Below are 23,985 nucleotides of genomic sequence, written 5' to 3'. Positions count from 1 at the left end.
CTTATCCGAGAACCATAGAAGATCGTGCCGCTCAAGCCAGCGTCAATATTGTGGCTGTACATTGCGGTGCCCCTGACTTAACCGCTCGACCATTCAACTCCACCGATATATGTGTAAAGTGCACATAGCGCAAATGCCTTTATGTACTTTACACTTAAATTATACAACAAACAAGTAATAAAAAAACATAAAACTTAGCTTTATATGTATTGTAATTCCGGATGCATAGTTTTATAAACCTTTGTCCATACTTCCAAATTTTATTAGACAAACAACTGTAATATGCCCATATATGGGAGTAATATGACAACACCATACCCATATAAAGGCACACTACACAAATTTTTCACAAGAAAGTTGATAGTGTAGACAAAGCTTAAGAGATTTGGGCAAAACTATTTTGACAGGCTAAATATTCATAGAGAACTATTTTGAAATTCAAGTAACCGTGTAGCAGGAAGACAAATATGAAGTAGGAATTTTCTAGCCCTTTTTTTCTTCTAATTTTGTTTTCATTTTTCCATGACAACAGATGATTGACACCCATGGTAACCTAGTGATCAAAGACACAACAATGTACCAGGAGGGGGAGTACACCTGCATCGCAACGTCAACCATCAACCAGGTGTCCTCATCTGCTACCATTCTTGTCCAAGGTGAGTATTTATCAATGTACATCAATACTCCAAGATGCAGTCATTGATCAGCAAATGACTCATTGGACCTTTCCGCTCCCTTGGATATCGTTACTAAGGCCCCACAAAACAACAGTGTTAAAACATGTGCAAACATGTGTGTTTCTGAGATATGTGCGCTTGTTAGATACGTGCATATTCCTGACACTGTTCTGATTGGTCAGTTAAGTTTGATTGACACTCTGGAAAAATCCATTGCATTGAAACATATGATGCAGCCTAAGTCTTTACTCTTAAAACCAGATGGGCATGAGTCCGATACTGATGCATGTTACACAACTGTTGTCCTTGTGCAAGACAATTCATCTACTTTTCTCTTTACTCATCATATGGTCAAACGGACCTATGTTGACTGACCTCAGCCAATCAGTGCCTGTGGAATTTGTTGCGATCGGATTTCATAGTAATTGGGAGTAATACAAATTGTAGCACCCAATTGCAACAGGTAGCAATTACGATATTGATCACTTATTGACAACCATTGGTGAGCTTTCACATATGATTGTGAATTGCGATTGGGTTCGCAATTTAATGGTAATCTGAATAGGGTATTAATTTCACAATTAAGTTTCATCTTGTGACCGCTTTCAACTGACATTTATTTCAGGACCCCCTGGAGCACCCTTTGGCGTGCGTATAGAAGGTGGCAGTACAACGTCAACAAGCGCAACTTTGTTCTGGTCACGTGGGAGAGATGGTAGGAGTTCAATTACATCATACCGAGTTGAAGGAATGACCAATCACATTCCAGAATGGATGGAGATTCGAAGGGGTAAATATTTGAATCAGCAGTTGCATGTACAGTACACTTATGTTTGCATATTTAATACACATGTTTATTAAACACCTTCAGTTGTGATAAGCTACCTGTTATTGAAAGCAAAAGGCAGATTACTTATCAACTACTATTGGTGAGCTTTGGGGTAGGCGGTTTTGGACAGCGAATTCCAATCAGGTTGTGAACCTTTTCCAAATCACATGCTGATCTTTCTCGGCTGGCCATGCTTACTTACCCCAGCTTCTACTGTTGACAGGTTGTGAAGCGGACTTCGCTTTTGTTTTAGCTCTAGGTGCGAGTATTTCATGGCTTATACATAATATAAATATAAATATTGTGGCCGCCTCTCATCAGTATTGATGGTAACATCAGGCCTGATATACCCAGAAATACAAAAATGAAAAAAAGGGGAAATAAGGCCTATTGCATAATGTATATTTGTGCTCCATTATTGGTGAGGTAAGTTCCAAAAAAACCCCCCTGACAAATATAGGTAAAAGCCTCTCACTCAGACTGCCAACATCAATTCTGATTTTAATTAATTTGATACTAATAATATAAAAGAAATGTAAATTAATGTCCATCACACAGAATTAAAGAATGACTTAACAATGCGGCCATTTCTATTCTGTTTAACTTAACCCTATACATTGAAATAGCAAATTTGGCTTATTTATTTAATTTTATTATTTTTGCAGATATACCACCTACTAATGATGTAGACACAGACTCTGTGACCTTGAATAACCTTTCACCCTGGAGTGTGTATATGTTCCGTGTGATTGCTGTTAATAGGTTTGGCCCTGGCCAACCAAGTGACCCTTCCCCTGAGCTGGTAACTACTCCAGGAGGTAAGTTTGAGGAAAAATAATTTTATATGATGTTGATCAGCTGCAAATCTCATGAAATATGAAACATTTATAAATATAGATGCTCATGGCATATGCATTAAGAAAACTTGCAACTTCAATTGTGATCATGAAAATTATTATTATAAAAAAAAATCATGATCGTGAAAAGCTGCAGTAGAAACATCTATGCAAGTTGCAAAATTGATATGGTTTTACTCGAATGAATCATGGTGCAAAACTAGCTATAAAGTATAATGGTTTTATGAACCTACAGTTAAACTTGCCTAAGTCAAATAGTTTCTAAGTCGATCTAATTTTACATGCCAAATTGTTGTGTTTTCCATTAATTAACAATCTGTAAGTAAAATTTTGATCTAAGTTGAACAATATTTCAATGGCATTTTGGATTCAACTAAGGCAAGTTCAACTGTATTTATAAATAGCATTCTTCTCTCAGTGTAGAAATGTATATTCACAAATGCATAACACTGCCCACCTGGCAGTAAAGCTTTGTCACAGTATCAAATTTTACGTGACAAATAGCTGAGATGTGCCTATATTTGGGTGACATCATTTCACAAATTTGTCCCTTAAAATTTGATTGTGTGAACAGAGTGTAAGTAACTAAGTGGGATTTAATTTGAGAATTTCATTTTATTTCAATTAATAAAGTCCTCTTTTTTATGCTATTCAAATTGTATTTATCTTAACAGCGCCCTCGGTGGCACCTCGTAATCTTGGTGGAGGTGGCGGACGAGAAGGCCAGCTTCGTATCACATGGGAGGTAGAGTATTGATGTCTTATTGTTTCTAGTATTGTTACTTTTTAATATTTTGTTTTCTTTAAATATTTCTATTTATATTATGTATTATAGTATCCTTAATGATATTTTTTATTTATACTTCATTTTTATTATTAGAAGTATCTTATCGATATCTTTTGGTTGATGAAGTTGAGAAGAAGTTGGAAGATTGTAGATATTTGATTTTTCAACTTCTCAACTTCATCAACTAAAAGATATTGTACTTAAAAGTGTTTTTAAAGAAACATAGGATATAAGAGCTGGAAAAGATTAATGGATAAGAGAAATGACTTAATTTAGTGAAAATGCAGATTGAAATGGTGTAAATTTGTTTTAATGATAAGGGCTTACATAATACGGAATGTTTTTAGAATTTTTGTATATCATATCATATAATTTATTTTCACTACTTCAAATTTACAAATACAAACATAAAACGACTGAGCAGTACCTGGTAAGAGTGCTCAGAAGAAGGCAATGCCCATCTGTCTGGGATCTATTCAGTACCAACCGAAGAAACAGAAATATGAAACAGAAATATTAAAATAATTATTTGCAAAGCACTTAACAAACTATGTATAAAATATTATTACAATTAAAATCATTATTAAATTTATCATAATTTAATTCCATTTTTGTTGCCCATTTAGCCTCTTGGAATGCAGGACTGGAATGCCCCCAGCATAAGGTACAAGGTGTTCTGGGAAAGAGTTGGTTCCGAAGGTTTACAAGAGTCCGCGTTGATATATAACGGCACATTGGGTATATATGAGGTAGAAAATGTTGAAACGTACGTCGAGTACACCGTGCAAATACAAGCTGTGAATGATTTTGGCGAAGGGCCTAAGAGCAGTGCTGTTAATATATTCTCTTATCAGGAAGGTAGGGAAATTAGCAAACTCGCTCATTAAACTATTGAAAGTAACAGCAGTGCTTAACAACAATTATATCTAGCATTCAAATATTTATCTTAAAGTAAGGCAAGACTTTTTTTATATCTTGTTTAGCAAACTCGCTGCCTGTCAATGATGATGATTTAAAAAAAAATAAACTATTTTTGTCCAATTAGCGAACCCGCTGCCAAAAACATAAAAATTTCAGAAAAATTTTAAAGTTTTTCTGTATATTTGTTACACCCACCGCTGTCTTGAAATCTCCAAAAATAAGATATGTATATTTTTTTCTAATTATGTAAATTTAAAGCATTTAACCATCCCATTCAATAAAAAAATTTATTTTTATTTTCTCCTCCATCTGGATGTTTTTGGCAAAAGCATTTGCTGAGTAAGAAAACATTTTTTCTGCCCTCTAACGATCTTTTAAAAAATAAGTTTGTGAAACAAGGTATAAACAAAGTCTCACCTAATCACTAAAGAAATTTGCCAATTGAAAATTATGATTACAGTATTAAGACTAAATAAGTAATCAGTGCTTTTGGAACAATATGCTAATGGAGAGTAATGGGAATTTCCTGGACCAAGCGTCCCACAAATCACCCCAACAGGCAACAGCTAAGCAGAGCAGACTGCTGCCAAGAGAACTGTCAAGCTCAAAAAAAGTAGAATTACATTCAATGCAATACAGTGTTAATAGCTAGGTTCACATTCAGAGTTTATCATGACCAAAGGGATCATGATCAAGCCAGTCATTTTATGTGGACCTACCAGAATCTAATCAAGTGCTCAGCCTTATTGTGATCTAGTGGAGCATGTTGATGCATTGACCTTGTTAAACATGATAAATTAATTCCTGAGATCAAAAATTCAACCAATCAGCGTTCAGTTTAATAAACAGGTCCGATATTCGAGACAACCTCACTGGTTGTGCTTCAGGTAGTTTTCATGCAACACTGCTCATCATTAGCATAAATAGATCATAATGTAGTTTCTATATGAACGGTTTTCTCTAACGTGCTTAAGCTCTCATCATGTTAGTTCATGATAACTTTATCACAAAAACTTACGTAAACATGCTTATTGACTATGAATGAAGTACAAAATGCATTTGCAGTGACATTATTATAATTTTAACAACCGTTCATTTCATTCATTTTCTCTCATAAAACAAGCCTAACAAAACAAAACAGAAATTATACAGTAATTGAAAACAGCTCTGAGAAGGGATTCCAAAAAGTAAACCAATTGAAATTGCTATGAAAGTTGTCCCACTGAACACTGTTTCAAACATTGAACATTCTACAGATTTACGCAGAGTTAGGATATAAATACCTTTAAGTCATCATTTTGATAAATATGTTTTTTTTGTATTTCAGCACCAACTGTGGCACCTACTAACGTACGTCTGAGTGTCCAATCAGCAATGAGTATTAGGGTATCATGGAATGGCATTAACACACGGTCAGTGCAAGGTCAATTCAAAGGCTACAAGGTATGTTTGATTTTTATGACTGCGCCACCTAACATTGATGGTAAAGCATTTTGGCAATGTTAATTTTAAATAAGACAAAGAAATTATTATTATTATTAACAAAATATGGGTGGTATTTCTCTTGCAGATATCTGCCTAATCATTCTAAATCAAATGAAAAAAAAAAAAAAAATTTTGAAAACATAAACACAATGACAGTAAACTCATAGAGCAGGCAGGAACCTAAAAGTGATTGAATCACTTTAACAAAAGTGAAATACTGCCTACATTTTAAAAATCCAATGGTTTGCATTTCTGCTTGTGGTAGCTTGTCTAAATAAAATGGTATTTTTCTTTGTGGCTTAAACTTTTTTACTAAGTTGTTGGTATTGAAAGGCACTAGATGAAATATATAGAATTAAACAGCTGTAATGTTGTGAATTATTAGTTTGCATAATTTACCCTTTCTGAGGAAATTGTTAGACTATAAAATGCCATAATGATGTATTACTGTCAAAATTGAAAATTACTATTATTTTTTCATTAGTATTTTTAATATTTTATAAAACATTGTTTTGATTTCCTGGTTTAGATAAGCTACTGGACAGAAGATATACCAGAATCAAGTGCCTATATGTACACCACCTCTGGAACAGGAACAGTGGCTGTTATTGAGAATCTAGAAGCATACACACTGTATGAATTCAGGGTGTATGCATACACAGCCGGGGGTAAAGGCCCAGGGAGCAGTATTGCAACTGCTAGAACATATAAATCAGGTGTGTAACAGACTTAACAACATTAGTAGTGGTTAATTGTTGAGCTTGGTGGTTGAGATGCCAACCTTACGATTCTAGGATTTTAGGTTCAAATCAAACTGGTGCCAAAGAATTAAGAACAGCTTTAAGTACATGAACCTCGATGACTTTTTTCTTTTGATGCAGTACGTAATTCAAAGGTACAATACATTTTAAAATATTAATCTGTAAATACCTCAATTCTACAAGTAAAAATTATTAAAACTAAGCAATGTTGTTGATACAACTAGGTATCAATTTATCAATTTGAAAATTAAACATTTCTATAATGGCGTAAAAACTAAGTATTTGTATTTTCTATTTAGTTCTTGATTTTTGTTAAAAAATATTTCTAAAATAGTAAATTAAACATTTCTAAATCTGTGTGTGAAAGCTGTAAATAGGATAATATATGTGTCAAAGACAAGCCAAACCAGTCACTCGTCGCAAATCGTGTTTCAGTGAAAATGGCCAAAACATGCTGGAATGTCAAATTTTAAAAAATCCCTTTTATTGCACTAAACTAAACTTTATATACCTATATATCTTGCTATGCTGTTATTTTCCCCATTTTCAATGTTAAAACGACACTTTTTTAAAGGATTTGATGATAGTTTCTGAAAGAGAAATGCCCAAAATTATAATTTCTGATATATTGTTCTTTAAACAGCTGTATCTGTAAACGCCTGTAACCTCAAAAGGAAATGTCGAATTTGAATGATTTTTTCATCATTTGATAGCTCTTATTTTACTTTTTAACTCTGTGTTAATAACTCAAAATCAATTTTTGCAATGAGTGACTGATTTAGCTTGTCATTGCCACATATTTTTATGGTTTACTTTGATACTTAGTTTAGACTGAGTGTAATGCAATTGGCAATGAAAGTTACTGCTGGAGTAGGTTATTGCTACAAAATATGTACTTTAGTGGTGGTTTTTTTTGTTGACTATATTTATATATCCTTATATTATTTGATTTGCAGCCCCTCTGACAGCCCCTGCAGATGTTAAAGTGTCTTTTGGTGAAAAATACAATCAACTTAAAGTGCAATGGGACGCGATAACAACGTCTTCAAATGAAGAAAAACTTCAGGGATATATGGTAAGCATTCCTTAATGCTTATACAATCAAAATATATGTACTATGGATATAACAAAAAAAAAAAAAAAAAAAGGAAAAACCTAAGGAAAAAAGGAACATCAAAAATGCACACATTGGCTGTAAAATAATGATAAACTAAAAAGCAACAAAAATCAACTCACCATAAAGGTGGCTAGAACATAATTTCTCTCTACTGCAGTACTTACTGTATGTGTGTAATCTACAGAGTCAATGTCTGAACTGATCTGATAATGAAACTGAAAATGCTAATCAATGGAGAGCACCTGGCTGTGTATGCAAATTATAGTGAAAAAAGCCAAGTTAAAACAACCTGAGTAAAGTTTCTAAATACAGCATAAACATTCCAAATAAGAACTGTTTTTTACTGAATAATTATTGATTAACAAATCTAAACATTTTTATTTAGCTAAAATTTAAATGTTTGCTATCACTCAAACTATAACATTTATCTTTATCTCTTTATTTCAATGTCACTTTGGGGGAGAAAATATTTTTTTAATACCCAAAATGTTTGCATACATGTACAGTTGCATCTATAATACAATTATCTAGCCACCATTAGTTGGAAAGATGGTGATTCCAGCATAGATGTGGAAGAAATGGATTTTATTGCCGATTCTTTCTACACTAGCAGTTGATGTTTCTCTTCCAGGAATTTGCTGGCTCATCCTCACTCTAACATCCAAATCATGTCAAGCCATCTCATCAATTACTAACTGCAGAAATTTATGAAATTTATTTTTTTGTATTGTATTTCAACTACTGCCAACATCGAAATCAAAATTTGTACAAATAACATTTATAACAATCAAACAAAGTCCTAGATTAAGCAAGAAACTTTTGATTTGAAAGTGGATAAACTTGTAAAATATATCAATACTAATTTATTTATCAATTAATTGTTTTAAGAAATTCTAGGAATTAAACCATTTTTAGTAGAATTGACTCGGATATAATGTACGGAAAACCCTATATTAATTAACCCACACCATTATATACACCATCATAAAAAAACTCACTGCTACATCTCTGCCTCTAACGAACTACTTGGCAGCATAACCTTGTATGTACAATACAAACATTTTGCTTGTAAATTATCAGAAGCTAATCGTAATATTTTTGTAAGTTTTTTTAAAAACTGACAGTAATTGCGTTGAAAATGGTTTTGAGGTTACAATGTATTATAACAGACCAAATTTTAGTTTTGTTAAGGACAGTTTGTGTAAAGCTGTCTTTGACAAAGAAATGATGTATGCCCATATATAGTCATAATGTGGCTATATTCTGTATGGTCGTATGTGATGTCATTATGGCCATATGTAGGCAAGTCACATGTTTTTGTTAAATAGAACCTTTAAAAATATTTGATAGCATTAAACCCTCTGTTCTAGGTTTGCTACTGGCCTTTGGGAACATTTGAAGATGATGCCAAGACAGTACAGGTCAAAGTTCCAACTACCAAAGTTGTACTTGACCAAATCTACCCAGATCATGTGTACTTAATCAAGGTCAAAGGTTACAGCAAAGGTGGAATTGGTATCGGGCAGGACGAACCAATCAGAATAGACAACAGTAAGTCTCATATTTTATTTTTGTTTGTATGTGTCGAGAAATATTGTTCGATATGCTAAACTCTTTTATATAGTAACAAATAAGTTTATTGTTATATATACTTTACTCTATCTATGTTTTGGAATTTGGTATTGACAAACTGAATTGCTAATTATCGCATAAAAGGCATGATCGCATAAAATGTGATTATACTGTTAATAATTTAATGCTTTTAAAGCATTCATCAGCATTCAACCTCACCTGATTTAATTCTCTTTTTTCCTGATTCCTTGCCAGCTAGCTTTTTTCTAGTTCTATCAGAATAGATCTTTGGTCGGCAAGGAAGGCGTATCCCCATACTGCAGTTTGGGTGCTGGCTTAGAGTTCGTCTTTCCTTGTATGACCAATTACATTTGTTCACTTGTTTGAAGCACATAGGGACCCTAGTATTTTGTGCAGTATAAATGTATACCCTTTAACCTTTCTTTCTAGATTCTCAAGCTGTTAGACAATCATCAAATCCCGCAAATATTATTCAGCATTCACTACTACTACTTGTATGTGGATTTCAATTTGTCTCGCTGTTCTTGTAATGCTGCCAGGAATATTTTACATTCACCTAAGCCTAAGATGCTAGCCCTAGTCTGCCAACCAATCAGCATCCAACATCCATTAGCCCTACTTGTGTTTGGGCTTTCAACTTACCTACCTGCTAATGCTGTCGTGGGCTGGGCTAAAGCTAGGCTGTGTAACAGTACTCACCATTTACCAGCTGGTGGTCAACTGGAGTTAGTCTACCTAATAGGTGTTTATACTGTATACCAATATGAGAATGCTCTAATACTTCAATTTATCCTCATCCAAGATGTTTGGGTAGTAACCATGAATTCCTAAAGAAGTCAATCTGTGTGAAGCTGACAAACAAGCAAAATTAAATCCATCTGTAATACATATTACTTGAGATTTTGTATGTTTTATTAGGACAACAAAAATAATTATGTTTTGAACTAAGTATCCTTATAAAATGTATGAATTATGCAATTTAATAGAATTTTTGAAAGGAATTTATATTATGTGGTTCCGACCAAAAGTAATTTGGACTTCTTTGTATGACCAGTAAATGAAGGATGTAAAGACAATTTTTTGTGACAAAGATCTATGATGTGCTTACATATGGGTGCCTACATACGTCATCATGTCCATATATGGGCAAATTACAGATGCCGCAGAAAACTTGATAATGTGGATGGATCTTAAGTGTATGTGCATTGGTAGCTGTATGGATCATGGATCATACATACTGCTTTGTGTAACAACATTTTGGAAGACATTTTTAAAAACATTTAGGTGATGTGACATGATCTAAAAGAGGCAAGAGAAATCTTTTCTTCTTTTTTAAAATATTTTTGTAAAGTGGTTTCTGTAGAGCAGCTGTCCATTTTCATTGTGTTAATGGAATTCAGATAGTTTTTTGAAAACAAGTTTTATCTACAATGTATTTTTCTAAAGCCGTATGTCCAATTACTGTATACTGTAGGCACCTATATAACTCTGTCGTCTATATAGCTTTGCAGTCAGCGTACTTTATATATACACCCAAGAGCAATTTTTGTCTGCTGCAATAGATCTTGTTTGTATTTTTAAAAATTGAATATCGAATACTTTAGATACATTAAAAGTTTATGCAAAGGAATGTGTAGTACCTGTTAGAAGGTGTGACATTTCTATAAATTGTCATCCATGTAGAATGGATTTTTTAAAATTCTGTAAATGATCACATAAGTAAAGCATAGCTTGTGTAAGTTGTGGAGGCTTCAGTGAAATGCTCATTAAGGGGATACCTTTGGGACCTGAAAAACTGTTCCCTGAATAGGGGTTTGCCATAGTGTTAAAAGATATACATTCCCTCATGTTTGTCCGAAAACATGTCCCCTTAATAGGGGGTTCTACCGTAGTGCTGTTCCATATTTTGTATGTATGTCAATCTGACTTGTTACAACATTAGTATTAAAAGTGTTACTTTATTTGGGCCATACCAGTCTATTATAATACACAGCAGGTAAAGCAAAGGATACTTCAAATGTATATAACACTAGCTTCCATGCACTCAATCCATCTCAACTGAGGAAGAGTATTGTGTGCGTTGGTGTTTTGTGTTAATATATAAATCTTGTATATTGCCCTTGTAAAACAATATTGCAAGACATTATTTATGATACTTATTTAAAAATAAAATACAATATTATTTATTCAATGTAAGAAAAATGCTTATTTGATCATTTACAGCATATTGTATCACCTTGTATTGTATAAAATATTGACAATAAAATGTAAGTCAAATTTTGCTTTTTATACATAGAATCAGTATTGCTATTTAATAGTTTTATTTATTTCTAGTTACTTTGTAAGTGAGCTAAATCTTTTAGATGTTAAAGTTTATGTTGGTGACAGGTTTTTAGAAAAATATAAGTGTTTTCTTTTGTAGTGAATTACAGGGAAGGTTGATGGTTTTGGCTGATTTTGAAGTCTATTTAGTCTGTTTAATGATTTTGAATATTTTCAGGCTTTAATTAATTTAAGAATGACTTTTATACATTATTGAAAGAAAGATGTACAGTTTATTAATAACATTGGGTCTGTAGATATTCTTGTAACACTTTTTAAAATTATTGTAATATATTGAAAAAGGCAATTTTAACAAAGATGGATTGTACAAATAATTGAGCTTTCTGTTTCATTATTTTAAATGTAAGTAACCATTAAAGCGACTGATTTGAATTTTGATGGTATTGTCATGATTGTATCAATTTATCAGTGCTTGCTCTTCTTCAACCCATGCCATCAACAGAAAATATTCATTAAAAATTCATCAGAAAATACATGAAATAAACAAATAACAATGAAATTGATGGATGGCCCTTAAATACTTCCTTTTTGACTTCACCCTATAGTGAGTTCCTATCCTAAGTACTACAGTATAGTGAATACACCCTAATAAAAACACTGTACTGCAGTGTAACAATTTTATGGAAACCAGGCTAAAGGTGTGTTCACACTATAGCCATGCATACTGTACATTCTAATTACAAGTCAGGATGATTGCATTTTGAATAGAGGAGTGAGTGCAGGCAGATTTCTTTTGCACTACAATTCCAAACTGAAATACGCATGCTATGTTCTGTACTGAAATAAGGAAAACATACAATACAAGTTGTACTGTACTCCCCCCCCCCCCCATTCCTGTTTGGAAATATGCTGTATTCTGCCTCTGAAGATGTCAACTTGTGAGTACTGTATACTCAACAAATCTGACAGCAAATATGCTAGCAGATTGGAAGACTCATCTCTGTTCCTATGAGTTCTCTGACAAGTTTTCAACAGTACTCCACTGCCATACTAATCTAAAATCGGTGATGTCACCAGCTCACTGGAAAAAAGTACAAAAGCCTCATTTCATTCTCAATCTACGACAAAATAAACAACAAAAAACTTGTGTATATTTATAATCTACCAGTTTTAATTTCATAAGATCAAGCAGCATCTAGCTTTAAACAACGTTAAAAAACAAATTTTGTATTTCCTGTTTGCATTTAAAACTGGGAAATTAAATATTTTAACTTGATCTACACAGGTAATAATGAACGCTACATCATAATGTACATCAACTGGGATAAAAATGTGAATCTGATGCATGAACCAAAATAAGGAATGGCAATTAAAGAAGATGCTAAGTATGCTAACAGCCTAAAATAATTTATCTTTGGCATCCTACACTGGGGATCAGCATTCTTGCTTCATCTTTATCTCCAAGATATATACTAGGATCTCACTCTTTATCACTCTTGACCATTTATAAGAATAAACTTTAAAGCACTATTAATAATTACATAATATGGTTTAATTAAAATTAATATTTTGAAAAATTCACATATCAACCAATCAGACTTGAATAGGTGGTTGTTGCCATAGTAATGACACAACCGTATGACATGACAATTGAGGTGCACACCATTTAAACACATTGTTATTGTTGAGATAGTCACCTGGCACAGTATATAAATGTTATATTCACATAGATCTAATCGTGACAATTATCAATGATTTAAAACAACTCTGTACAAAGATGTGTACAGTAGTTTTATTGATGACTCGTTACCATTCTTACATAATTTGATTACTGTTATATGTAAATATACCACATGACATCCAATACCACACATTTATCAATGATTATTATCACCTTCTAAGTAGTTTGTTAGACAACACACATGTGCCAAATGAGAGTCATTCACTAATTTACGTGCCACCTTGAAAAATATATTTTGAATTTCATGTTGACCACAGGCAAACGGACCTTGGGGAATCAAGATGAACCACTTGGTGGTGACAGCGCTCGGAAACTTATGAATATTATCAACAAATTAGTTGGAACCATAGGCAGCAGCACAGTTTGATCGTTGTCGGTCCTGTAAGCACTTTGCAAGGAATTGAGAAACCAAAGCTGGGGTCATCAAGGACCTTTGGTTGGGGTCCTGGGGCAAAGGCCTTCAAATTTTTGTTTTTTTTGTTTTTTTTTGTTCAGGGAGACTAAATTGGTGACAATGTAATCTCCTATAATACCTTCCAACAACAATAAACAACAGCCAACTGATGATTATATCAGCCTCTTGTTTTGTCAAAATCTATATTCAACCTATTTTGGCAAATTATTGGTGGGGCCTACAGGAGGGATGGTCCACCCATTAAAATTGTTGAGTAGGCCAAAGCCCACCCAGTGCTGCCGCCTGTGGTTGGAACTAAACCATGTAAAATATTTGTTGATGTCTGCTAGGTTAGTCATTGGCATGCCAGAACCTAGTATGTCCAGTCATCTGGTATGTCAGCCATTTGCAACTGTACCCTAGCCAATTGTAGGCCAGATATTTTGTGAGTAAAGCTACCTGGCATTCCAGCCACTTGGTATTCCAGCCACGTGTTATTCCAGCCACCTGGTAAACCAGCCACCTGGTAAACCAGCCAACTGGTCAGCCATAATTCTAGCAAACAGCCATCTTGGATGTCAGTCACATGGTATACCAGCTATCTGCTATGCCAGCCAAAAGATAATTTTAACTTAATGTTATTATTTACATCATTTGGTTGTCTTTCAGTATGGGCAGTGATACGTATTGCCCTTGTACAATAAAGAGACAAAAATATTCAAATATCATTTCAGATTTATTATATTTTACCAACACTAAGAAATACATATATGGTTTGTCACCTAAGTTAAACATATATTTATGGAAATTTACATATTTAAAATATTAAACAATATGTGTGGGTGTGGATGGGTGTGAATCATTGGACATTCTACAGTTCAAAACTCTTGGTACAATCCTGACTTCTCAAAAATAATTCTATCATCTAGAATACAATGAAATAAATTGAAAAAAATTGTTGTATTAAGATTTTTACATTTCTGTTTTGTAATTACCACACCAATATTTACTTGGAATATGGCATACAATCACACATAACAAGAGGATATGGAAAAATAATTTTCAATAACACCAACACAGATTTAGAAATTTTGAAGTTAATATTAATTATGATAGCTTATCAGTACTTGACATCCATATAAGCGGTTTATCATGCAATTTGATCCAAATTAACAATTATTTTTAAATTAAGTATTAGCTGCAGAAAACTTCGGAAAAATTATTGTCATATCCATGTTGATGTCATTCAAAAATATATAGCTCCATGTTCAGTTCCAATGTCAGCTCATTCAAATGAGAATACAGTATTACCAACAATCTATTTGATAATTCTACGAACCATATTTATACATGTTTCCAGCTAACGTAAGCACAACACACCAAGTGATAAAAAACATACATACACACAAAGGAATTATAATTTCAAAATTAATACTTTTAAGCACAACAGACATGTAAAAAATGGCAAACAGATTTAAAAACATATAAATGGAATTTTTTAAATTCACCATGGAAACTTTCTTAATAGAATCAAAAGTACAGTATTCTTCACGGTGCTAATACCTTACATACTTCCGAATTTTGAAGAAAGTTTGTTCTGGTAACAGAATATCAAGATGTAACTGAAGAATATAAATCAAGCTTATAAACACAGACAAACAAATGTATAAAATCATAAAGGACTTATTGTCTTAACTCTGTGGACCAATGAGCAAGAAGAACAGGACAAGTACATTAACCATTCACAAGTAACGTTTTCTGCAGCTAAACAAAAACAATTCTTGGACCATTCATGCATGTTCTATAAGCACTTACTAATTTGGATTCCACTTGCTGACAAGCTAATATTAAACATTTTCCTTGTAATGCAATTATGCAATTAATTAAACAGATCATGCAATGTATGTACACATCAAATATTTATGACATGTTACTCATTGGTCCACAGAATATAAAATCAAGAATTGCTGATATATCAAAATCTCGTTAAACAACATATTTAAGTAATTAACGTAAATGTTTTAGAAAATGTATTAACCTGATGGTAAAATTATGTTCAGTTACATGACACATATGTTTTTTGTTAAACATTCAATGTTCACATTAAATAACTAAAAAGAATCTAAGTTTGATACACACACTTTCAAGGGGGAAATTACCAGGTGTTTTAATTGGATCGACAGGTGTTTATATTAATTGAAGATAACACGTTTTGTTCCATTGAACATACTGTATACTTATTCAGATTAACCAGGGGTTCACTTTTTGAACAGTTTTTTTTAACAATAAATATTTTCATAAAATTATTGTTTTCAATCAAGTAAAATATAATTTAATCATATTTCAGAGATAATATAAATATATTTTTATAATAAATTATCAAGGTTACAACAAATATAACAAATATTTTTTTTTTCTGTTGGCCTATGAGGGCACTGTAGGACCAAAACAAGCTGTTAAGCATTGCAACAGAAGATTGTCACCTGTGCAACAGAAGTTGTTCATCGATAAAGAAGTTGGTAATAACAGTTACTATCCAAAATTGAAAGCGAGACTTCAGTAACTGATGTACTATGTGAGATTTATTTAACAATAACTAAAATAATCTTAAGCCTGTAAGGGTCAATAAAAATAAGGACCCAGTGGGTGCTACAGAACCAGTCACCAACCAGCAGAGAGCTGGTGCAAGACAAGCCTATGTATTAATTTGATCAAGGCAGTAAACAAGAAAGATATTTTGGTCTAATTAAAATGAAAAAAATATGTAATTGTAAATTGACTAATAGGTTAAAATCTCATAAAAATAATAGTTGAAATTATGAATTTACAGCTTTAAAACTCCTTTCTTATCAGTCATTTCCACAAGATCAGTATCAACAATATAAAAATTTACATCCAATTGAATTCACGACATCAATCTCTAAAATTCACTTTGTTCAAAAATGTTTACATTAGTCAAATGTCAAGTCATTATGTCTGTTTAGGATACAACTCCTGATTTCTACAACATTATAAAACATCTTAAATTACTTGTCAGCCAATTCTTAGCATATATTTTTCGATATGTGTGGTATAACATTGAAACTACTATACACTACATTGCTTATTTATACATCTTTTTTGAGTAGGTGTTGTTTTATTTAATTTAATACACATATGAAAAACTTACTAACTAATCTAAATTAAAGAAACAATTGCGGATTCAAAACAAATTTAATTTATTTCAGCAAAGAAAAATCGTCTGCTTTGTCCACCTGCGGCCATTCTCTCAATCCCTTGAAATTGTCTTCATCTCCATCAAAATTACAAGATTCTAGGCACTCGCTCATTTTCTAGTCTCCGGTGATTAGAAAGTTTCTTTCTTCATTTTCATCCTTGGTGAAATCCAATACGTCTCTTGTTAACCCCATACATCCTTACATAAGATATCACAACATTCCCAGGGCTTTCAATAACATTTATAAACAAAATGCAATAAAATGTCACAGTTTTTAAGCACTGCATTATAGATCTTGAAGGATCTGTGACTGTGGAGCATGAACAAGCCCTGCTTCTTCCTATTCGTATCCAGTTTCTGTAAAAATTCACGGAGGAACGTCACTGCTTGCAATTCTTCAACCAAATAATATTGTAGCAATAGTACTGGGGTACTAATAATGATTTCACATCTAAGCATAACTACAAGAATGTACAATCTTAAAATTCACAAATACAGTCAATAACTATTATCTTTGGAAATGAAAACAATATTTGACAAAAACACTAAATGTTTTTTCAAAAAGAAACACAGAAAAGTGAGATCGAACCCGTTCAATCTGGTTTTCTTTCTCTCTTCATCCATGAAAGACAGGAATGTCACCGCATTACAACTCTTATGTGCAATATTTTTCGTTTCTTAATTTTCACTTCATATTTTTACACTAAAACTACACAAATGTGTTGTAGGCTGCGTTGGAAGATTCCTTGTCTGGATTCCGTCGACGATTGTCTCCGTATTCGTTGATGAAAGACCCATCCTCATTGAATTGATCTGCATTGCCATCTGCGTAGTCTGCTAGGCTGTCGCTATCACTTTCATCATTTCCCGCACTCTCTAAATTTTTGAGAGGATCTTTCTCTTCGCACGAATCACTGAAAGAAAAAAGAGCATTTTCAAAATTTGGCTTTACATATAATATACAGCAAAACATGCCACAATAAACATGTTAGTATTTTAACCATCAGCCATTACTGTGTAGAGTACATAAAACATGTTCCCATGTGAATTTTTTCACGTATACATTACATTAACCCAGGTGAAGGCATCATTGTCAGGTGTACAGTACATTTTCTCAGTTAGTGTGGTTTCTGACTGCTCATGTCATGGCCAGGTGGAAGTGCCACCTGTTTGTCAATGATGGGTGTACAGTACATTCTCCCAAGTGTAAGTGCCACTGTCTTTGTCAATATTGGGTCTACAGTACATTCTCTCATTTGAAATTTCAATATATTTATATCACTTTTGGGTCTACAGTACATTCCTCAAAATTAAAGTGTCATTTAATTGTCAGATATACAGTATATTCTACTAAGTGAAAGTGTCATCAATTTATCACTGTTGGGGGCTACAATACATTTTCCCATATGAAAGTGCCATTTATAATACATGATTGTCAGATATACAGTACATTCTCCCAAGTAAAGTGCTTCTATTTATATCATTTTCAGTGTACCCTGTAAAGTACATTCTCCCCAGTGAAAGTGCAAATGTTCTGATTTATTTCATGCAAGAATGTACACAATACTGTATAGAATATTTTCCTAGGAAGATAAGTATGTGTCCCATAGGCACGGTTTTAATGCTTGGAGTAATAATGTGAAGCTCTCTGAGACTTACGTTGAGTACTATTAAAATACTAAGACATTAAAATAAAATATTATCATAAACCTAATATTATTGTTTGAAGGTTTGCATGGCGAAGTAACAATAATAATAAATGCTTGTACCACATAGATAGCTCTGAAAAAACTGTTGTTTTTTGTTGCGAGGGTCTCAACATTTCGATTGCGTTTCAATAGATATTATTCTCCTGATAATGATTGAAGAAACTCAATCGAAACGTCAAGTCCCTCAACAAAAACAAAAGTGCCATCAATTTACATCATGTTTAGTGTACAGTACAGTACATAAATTCTCCAAATCAATGTGTGTGTATACATACACATTCCAATTGCTGCATAATAAGTTGGCAAGGTTTTGGATGTTTTCACTTTTAACAAATATAGATGGATGAATAAATCTTACAAAAATGATCATATGAACATGTTGGTCCTGCAAAGAAATTTGACAAACTTTTGCAGAAAACAGAATCACCATATCAAAAGACAAAGGAACAGGAAATAACCAATGAAAAGTCAGGAAGAAACAGAAATCAACCAATCAAATGAAAGGAGGGATTCGGGAACAAAAATCAACCAATCAAGAAAGGAGGGAACAAAAATCAACCAATCAAATGACAGGAGGGAACACAAATCAACCAACCAAAAGACAGGTGGTAACTGCCAGAACAAAAAAAAATAATCATCAAAAAATGGGAGTCTACAGGATCCACTTTTGGAAATCAGGTATCAAATGCCAATTTCATTTGTTAATCCTTAAGCAAAATATATTCAACAAGATGGTGTCACTTAAACAGTTACAGACACGGTAGCTTGGTTATTTCTCTGTGACCAAAATTATAGTAGCTAAGGTTCATTTTACGGTAAGTGATGTGATTGGTTCTGAGAAAAGAAAACGAAATAGGAATTTAAAGTGTGCATACTATAGATAAAATGGTTTATAAAATCATAAGGATTAATATGGTGTAGGTGAGGAGATTTTCACACATCGGCCTTCAAAAACATTATATTTGAAACTCGAAAGTTATGTTTTACAGAAGTGGTGTTCTCTGAGGGCACACCATAACGGTATGGATTGTGTGAACAAGACAACATTTGAAAATGAACAGTAAATGAATTTGACAGAAAACAATGCTGAATATATCGAGAAGGTCTTTGGCCTTCAAACGATTTTATTCTAAACTTCAAAGTGATGAGTAGGTTAGGTTACTGCAGGTGATGTTTAGTAGGTAGCACACCTTGAAGGCATGGGCTGTGTACTAAATACATAAGGAAGAGCTAGTAATAATAGTACTAAAAACAAGGCATGTGAAAATATACAGCATAAAGGTAAAGGTAGGAGAATAACCCATAACTTGCAGCGTCATTGTGCCGAATTGCGTATGGGCGTGGTCCATGACAACCTAGCAGCCGTAAAGAGGCGCTTCAACTATTCTGACAAATAACAGCGTAAAAAGCATGAAGAATCGTAGTCTCAGGGTTCAAGGTAGCAGGGTAAGTATATAGGGTGAAAGGTCACAATAGGTGTCCAAATCCTAGAATATTTTAGGGAGTTTTTGATTTGTATGGCGATTCTACACTAGAACGGATTCACTCATGCCTGACCATCCTAAGTTCTCTGCACAACATATAATTTGTCAAATTGTGTCTTAGAATTCACGCAAAAAGGAGATTAGTGATGTCATTACGTTCTACCATGTCATGCAAATAAAAGCTTCAATAATAGAAGGTATTCGTGGAACATAGCCAGCCTTTACATATCTATCAAGCCATGTGTACTTTCTCAGCTCGCTGGCAAATATTTCTGGACCTAATGTAAATTGAGGTAAACCTCTCTCATTAGAAATCACTTACATTTTCAAAATAATATTCCTCTTCAATGTTACACTTGTTTTGTTTCTGTAAGGATCTTATTAGAATTTAAGTTAAAGATGTATTGTCCCTTGCTAATGTCAAAAAATCATAAAAAATAATTTTGAAATAAACTTGCTCATATTGCAATAGCATACAAATTATTAACTTTTGCATAAAATTTATTGAATTTAAAAAATGTGTACCCTGATTTTTAAACCAAAAAATTATAATAAAAATAATAAAACACTTCCAGTGACTGGAAGTGTTTCTATCATTTTTCGCTGTAAACTGATAGGTAAACATTTTTTTTAATACACTACAGTTGATAACTTTCATGTTACTTCAAAATAGGCAAGTTAATTTCAAAAAAAAATTTTTATGATTTTTTCGGTATTTAGCATGGGACAATACATCTTTAAGCTTTAAGGATGTCATTGGCAAATCTTTGCACATTTATAATTTCGCATAACTGGTCCTTGTTTAATCTGGATCAGATTTGCTTCATTATCTCTTCATCATCTTTTCATCATTCATTTCCATAAATATTTTGACTTTTTATGGCTTTAGTGTATTTATTATTTTCCCCCTAATTTCTTGTTTAAAGCAAAATATTTAAAAAGAAATAACATAAAACTTTATTTTATAAGAAGTTTAAGCATATTAAGAAAGTGCAAATGAAGAGCAATAAAATTGAAATAACAGAACCAAAAGGGAAATTCTAAAATAAGACGTAAGCAAAATTTATAGTCTAAATTCATACCTTATTTACAAAGAACATTCCGATCTTTTTGAAATAAGAGGAATTCAAATTATAACACAAGAATTTTGTAGCTTGAATCTTATTGGTAATTGGAAGTATAAATAAAAAGTAATTAATCACATAAAATTAACAAGTAACAAAATTTACATGCAACAATAAAAAATAGGCTCTCAGAACTAGCGTGTATACTAGTGCCCGATATAGTTTTTCGTGGCTTGTTTAACTCACAAGTCAGTGGTGGTAGGCCTAATTACACATTAGTTTGGTTCTTTTTTGGATCTAGGCCTAGACATGCCATCATATTTCGTAGGCTTACTAAACAGAGCCAGCTGCATGACTCTAACGTCATGACTAAAGTAAGACTGTTATTTCTATCATTAGCTAATGATGCAATGATGGATATCCCATCATTCATCCAACTGGAATTACTTTTATACACCAAAATATTCTTACGCTTTATGAATATGATAGTAAAGTGTCTACTGCCCCTGCAAGTATGCAGATCACAACAAAAACAGCAACTGTATCAAATAATCAAAATAAAACATTTGTACAATAACACTGCATGATAACTGATATATAGTGGGATTGAAATAATAAGGGATAAAAATAATACTTGTAACACTTAAAAAAATTCATTTGGTATTCATTTGTGTGCGAGTTTCTTTGAACTTACTCTGTCGGTGAATATTCATTGAATCCATTTTGGTCTTTCAATGGAGCTGCCTCCAAATCCAACTGTCTTAACGCATCTTCTTTATCAGATACTGAAAATATTCAACAAAATAGGGCCAAAATAATAACGGCAAAATAAAAATTAAGTTTGCAAGCAATTAGAAAATAAAGAGCAAAGCATTTTGGGTACAAATATTTGTAAAAATAAACTGCAGATATAACAACTTAATTTAAATATTGAAAATTCTTCCAATTAAATTTACCTACCGCAAGCCTGGTCCAGACTATAAGAATTTATTTGAAAAAATCATGTGACATGCCTAAATATGGTCATGATGACATCACAAGTTTGAAAAGGGCTTTACAGCATGTTGTGTATACCAAAATCTCCCGCATCACCTAGGCCCAGCTAAAAACCATAAACTTGTGGAACAGAGCTGGTTCAAGCCAGCCCAGGTTTGAAGTCCCCTGGAACTGGCATTAGTCTGGTTGTGGGTTTGACAATTTTTGTACTGTTTGCATTTACACATACTATTTAAAGAAAGCTTGCCCCTGGGGAAGCTCAGGCTGGTCTTTTAATTAACTGTGGGGTGTCATATTGCAATAAGGGATCATCGTGCATACACCAAAAAACCTCCACGCATCATAACCAAATCAGTTCATGTATACAGCAAAATATGAAGTTGCAACCCTGATTTTAACTTATAAAAGTTATTTATATATTGCAACCTTGATTTTTCTAACTGTGCATTTCGCTTGTGTCCTTGAGCAAGGCACTTTATCTACGTTGATTCTCGCTACCCAGGAGTATAAATGGATACCTGGTGGAGTTGCCTGCTCCTGCACCAAGATGGCAGCAACACTTAAGCAGGTGGACCCAATTATCAGGAAAAAACTTACAGCACTTCATATCTGTAAAGAAAGGTGCTAAATAAATGACCAGAGTAGATTAAATTAGATTTCAACCTACCATTGTATTTTCCTCCTTTCTGACTCCTAATGAAGCACAGCAGCAGAAGAATTAGGACTAGTAGCAGGATAATACAAATCATGGCAATTACCCACGGCTGTATCGAGGCTTTGTCACTCTTAGTTGTACCTGTATCAACAGAAAAAGAAAAAAACATTACCAATAATTATTCACTACAGTGCTTATAAAATAGCTTGAGGTTTCATGCAAAATGCTCAATTGAGAGGTTCTTCCAAATTATTGAAGTGTTGAAATGGTAAATTTTGTTGATTTTTTTTTAGCATTATTTAATTTATGAGAAATCAGCCAAATTGAATAGTGTCCTGATGATGTAATATCCTACTCTTGATAAACACTGCAACATTTATCCAAAGAGAGCAGAGTGTTCTTACTTGAATTAAAGTAATGTTCAGAACAAACTTTAAAGATGAGAGAAGCATATCACAGTGGGTAAACAAGCTCCAATGTTCAACTGGTGGAAACCACTATGTGTGCAATGAACCATTAAAATCAGGTCATAGTGCACAGACTTTCAGATGAGACATTCAAGTTTAGTCCCAGGTTCATAACTCAAATGCATCTTAAAGAACACAGCATTCTTTGGGGAGCTAGGTTGCAAGATAAGAGGCACTGGTTCCTTCTATTTGGTGAACAGTTCTGTCATTGCTTATTACATTACAGAAAATCAAAGCTCAGTCGGCTAAGCTGGCGGTAGCCAAAGTGTGTCTACGCAGATCTTTGGTCTCCTGTCTGATCTGGTTTAATTCCAAAAGTATTCTCTTCTCGCTAGATGGTTAGATTTTGGATGAAAGATTTAATTAAGCCACTGCTTCTGTGTACCATACTGTCCATGTGCATGTTCTTTTTGGAAAATAGCAGGAAAATTTCATCTGGTGTACTGCCCAATTCAATGCCAGATGCAAGCAAGATTGACTTATGGCCTTTTCAGGATTTTTAAAAATATCTAATAAACATGAAAAATGTTCTCACTTTTTATTATGAAGTGTTTGATTCTAGGCAGGCCTACTAACTACTAGGTCTGTTGCCTTAGAAACTAGCTACTCAGCAGAATTCTTTGCATGGCCGTGATATGACATTGGTCAAGAGTTATTTATTTTCAGATTTGGAGCTTTTTCCGATAATCTGATTCTCGTACTTTGGGCCGCGTTTCCGCAGAGAAAAATAACAAATGGCCTCTTTCCGATAATTTATCGGACAAGTGCTGCGGAAGCACGGACTAAAATGTGTTACTATTATTAAATGATTTTTTTTTTGTGACTTACCTGTACCACTGGTTCTAATTATAATTGGATCACTTGATGTCGTGCCATCGTTATTAATTGCATCTATAATCACTTCATATTCTGTACCTTCTTCTAAGTCTCTTAGGTTTACCCTTAAAG

General features: G+C 33.2%; 2 protein-coding genes across 2 annotated transcripts in view; one reads left to right on the top strand and one right to left on the bottom strand.

Moving 5' to 3' along the window:
- Positions 1 to 11,748, top strand: part of LOC117122125 (contactin-3-like) — a 34,108-nt gene extending 22,360 nt beyond the window's left edge. The window contains exons 11-20 of the mRNA XM_033267606.1: positions 533 to 656; positions 1,303 to 1,467; positions 2,172 to 2,324; positions 3,038 to 3,108; positions 3,777 to 4,008; positions 5,399 to 5,514; positions 6,086 to 6,272; positions 7,274 to 7,392; positions 8,805 to 8,985; positions 9,457 to 11,748. Coding sequence (XP_033123497.1) covers positions 533 to 656; positions 1,303 to 1,467; positions 2,172 to 2,324; positions 3,038 to 3,108; positions 3,777 to 4,008; positions 5,399 to 5,514; positions 6,086 to 6,272; positions 7,274 to 7,392; positions 8,805 to 8,985; positions 9,457 to 9,557 — 1,449 coding nt within the window. The 3' untranslated portion in view covers positions 9,558 to 11,748. The remainder of the gene's footprint in view (positions 1 to 532; positions 657 to 1,302; positions 1,468 to 2,171; positions 2,325 to 3,037; positions 3,109 to 3,776; positions 4,009 to 5,398; positions 5,515 to 6,085; positions 6,273 to 7,273; positions 7,393 to 8,804; positions 8,986 to 9,456) is intronic.
- A 711-nt stretch (positions 11,749 to 12,459) lies between these two features.
- Positions 12,460 to 23,985, bottom strand: part of LOC117122248 (neuronal cell adhesion molecule-like) — a gene marked incomplete in the record, with an annotated part of 47,131 nt that continues 35,605 nt past the window's right edge. The window contains 4 exon segments of the mRNA XM_033267784.1: positions 12,460 to 17,576; positions 21,614 to 21,704; positions 22,583 to 22,711; positions 23,866 to 23,978. Of these exon segments, the coding sequence (XP_033123675.1) occupies positions 17,372 to 17,576; positions 21,614 to 21,704; positions 22,583 to 22,711; positions 23,866 to 23,978 (538 nt within the window).

The sequence above is a fragment of the Anneissia japonica genome, unplaced genomic scaffold, assembly GCF_011630105.1.
Source record: "Anneissia japonica isolate Jap-2015-1 unplaced genomic scaffold, ASM1163010v1 scaffold1208_len1460985_cov181, whole genome shotgun sequence".
Lineage (NCBI taxonomy): Eukaryota > Metazoa > Echinodermata > Crinoidea > Comatulida > Comatulidae > Anneissia > Anneissia japonica.
The sequence above is the reverse complement of the archived record's forward strand: the minus strand, read 5'-3'. Positions and strand labels throughout refer to the sequence as shown.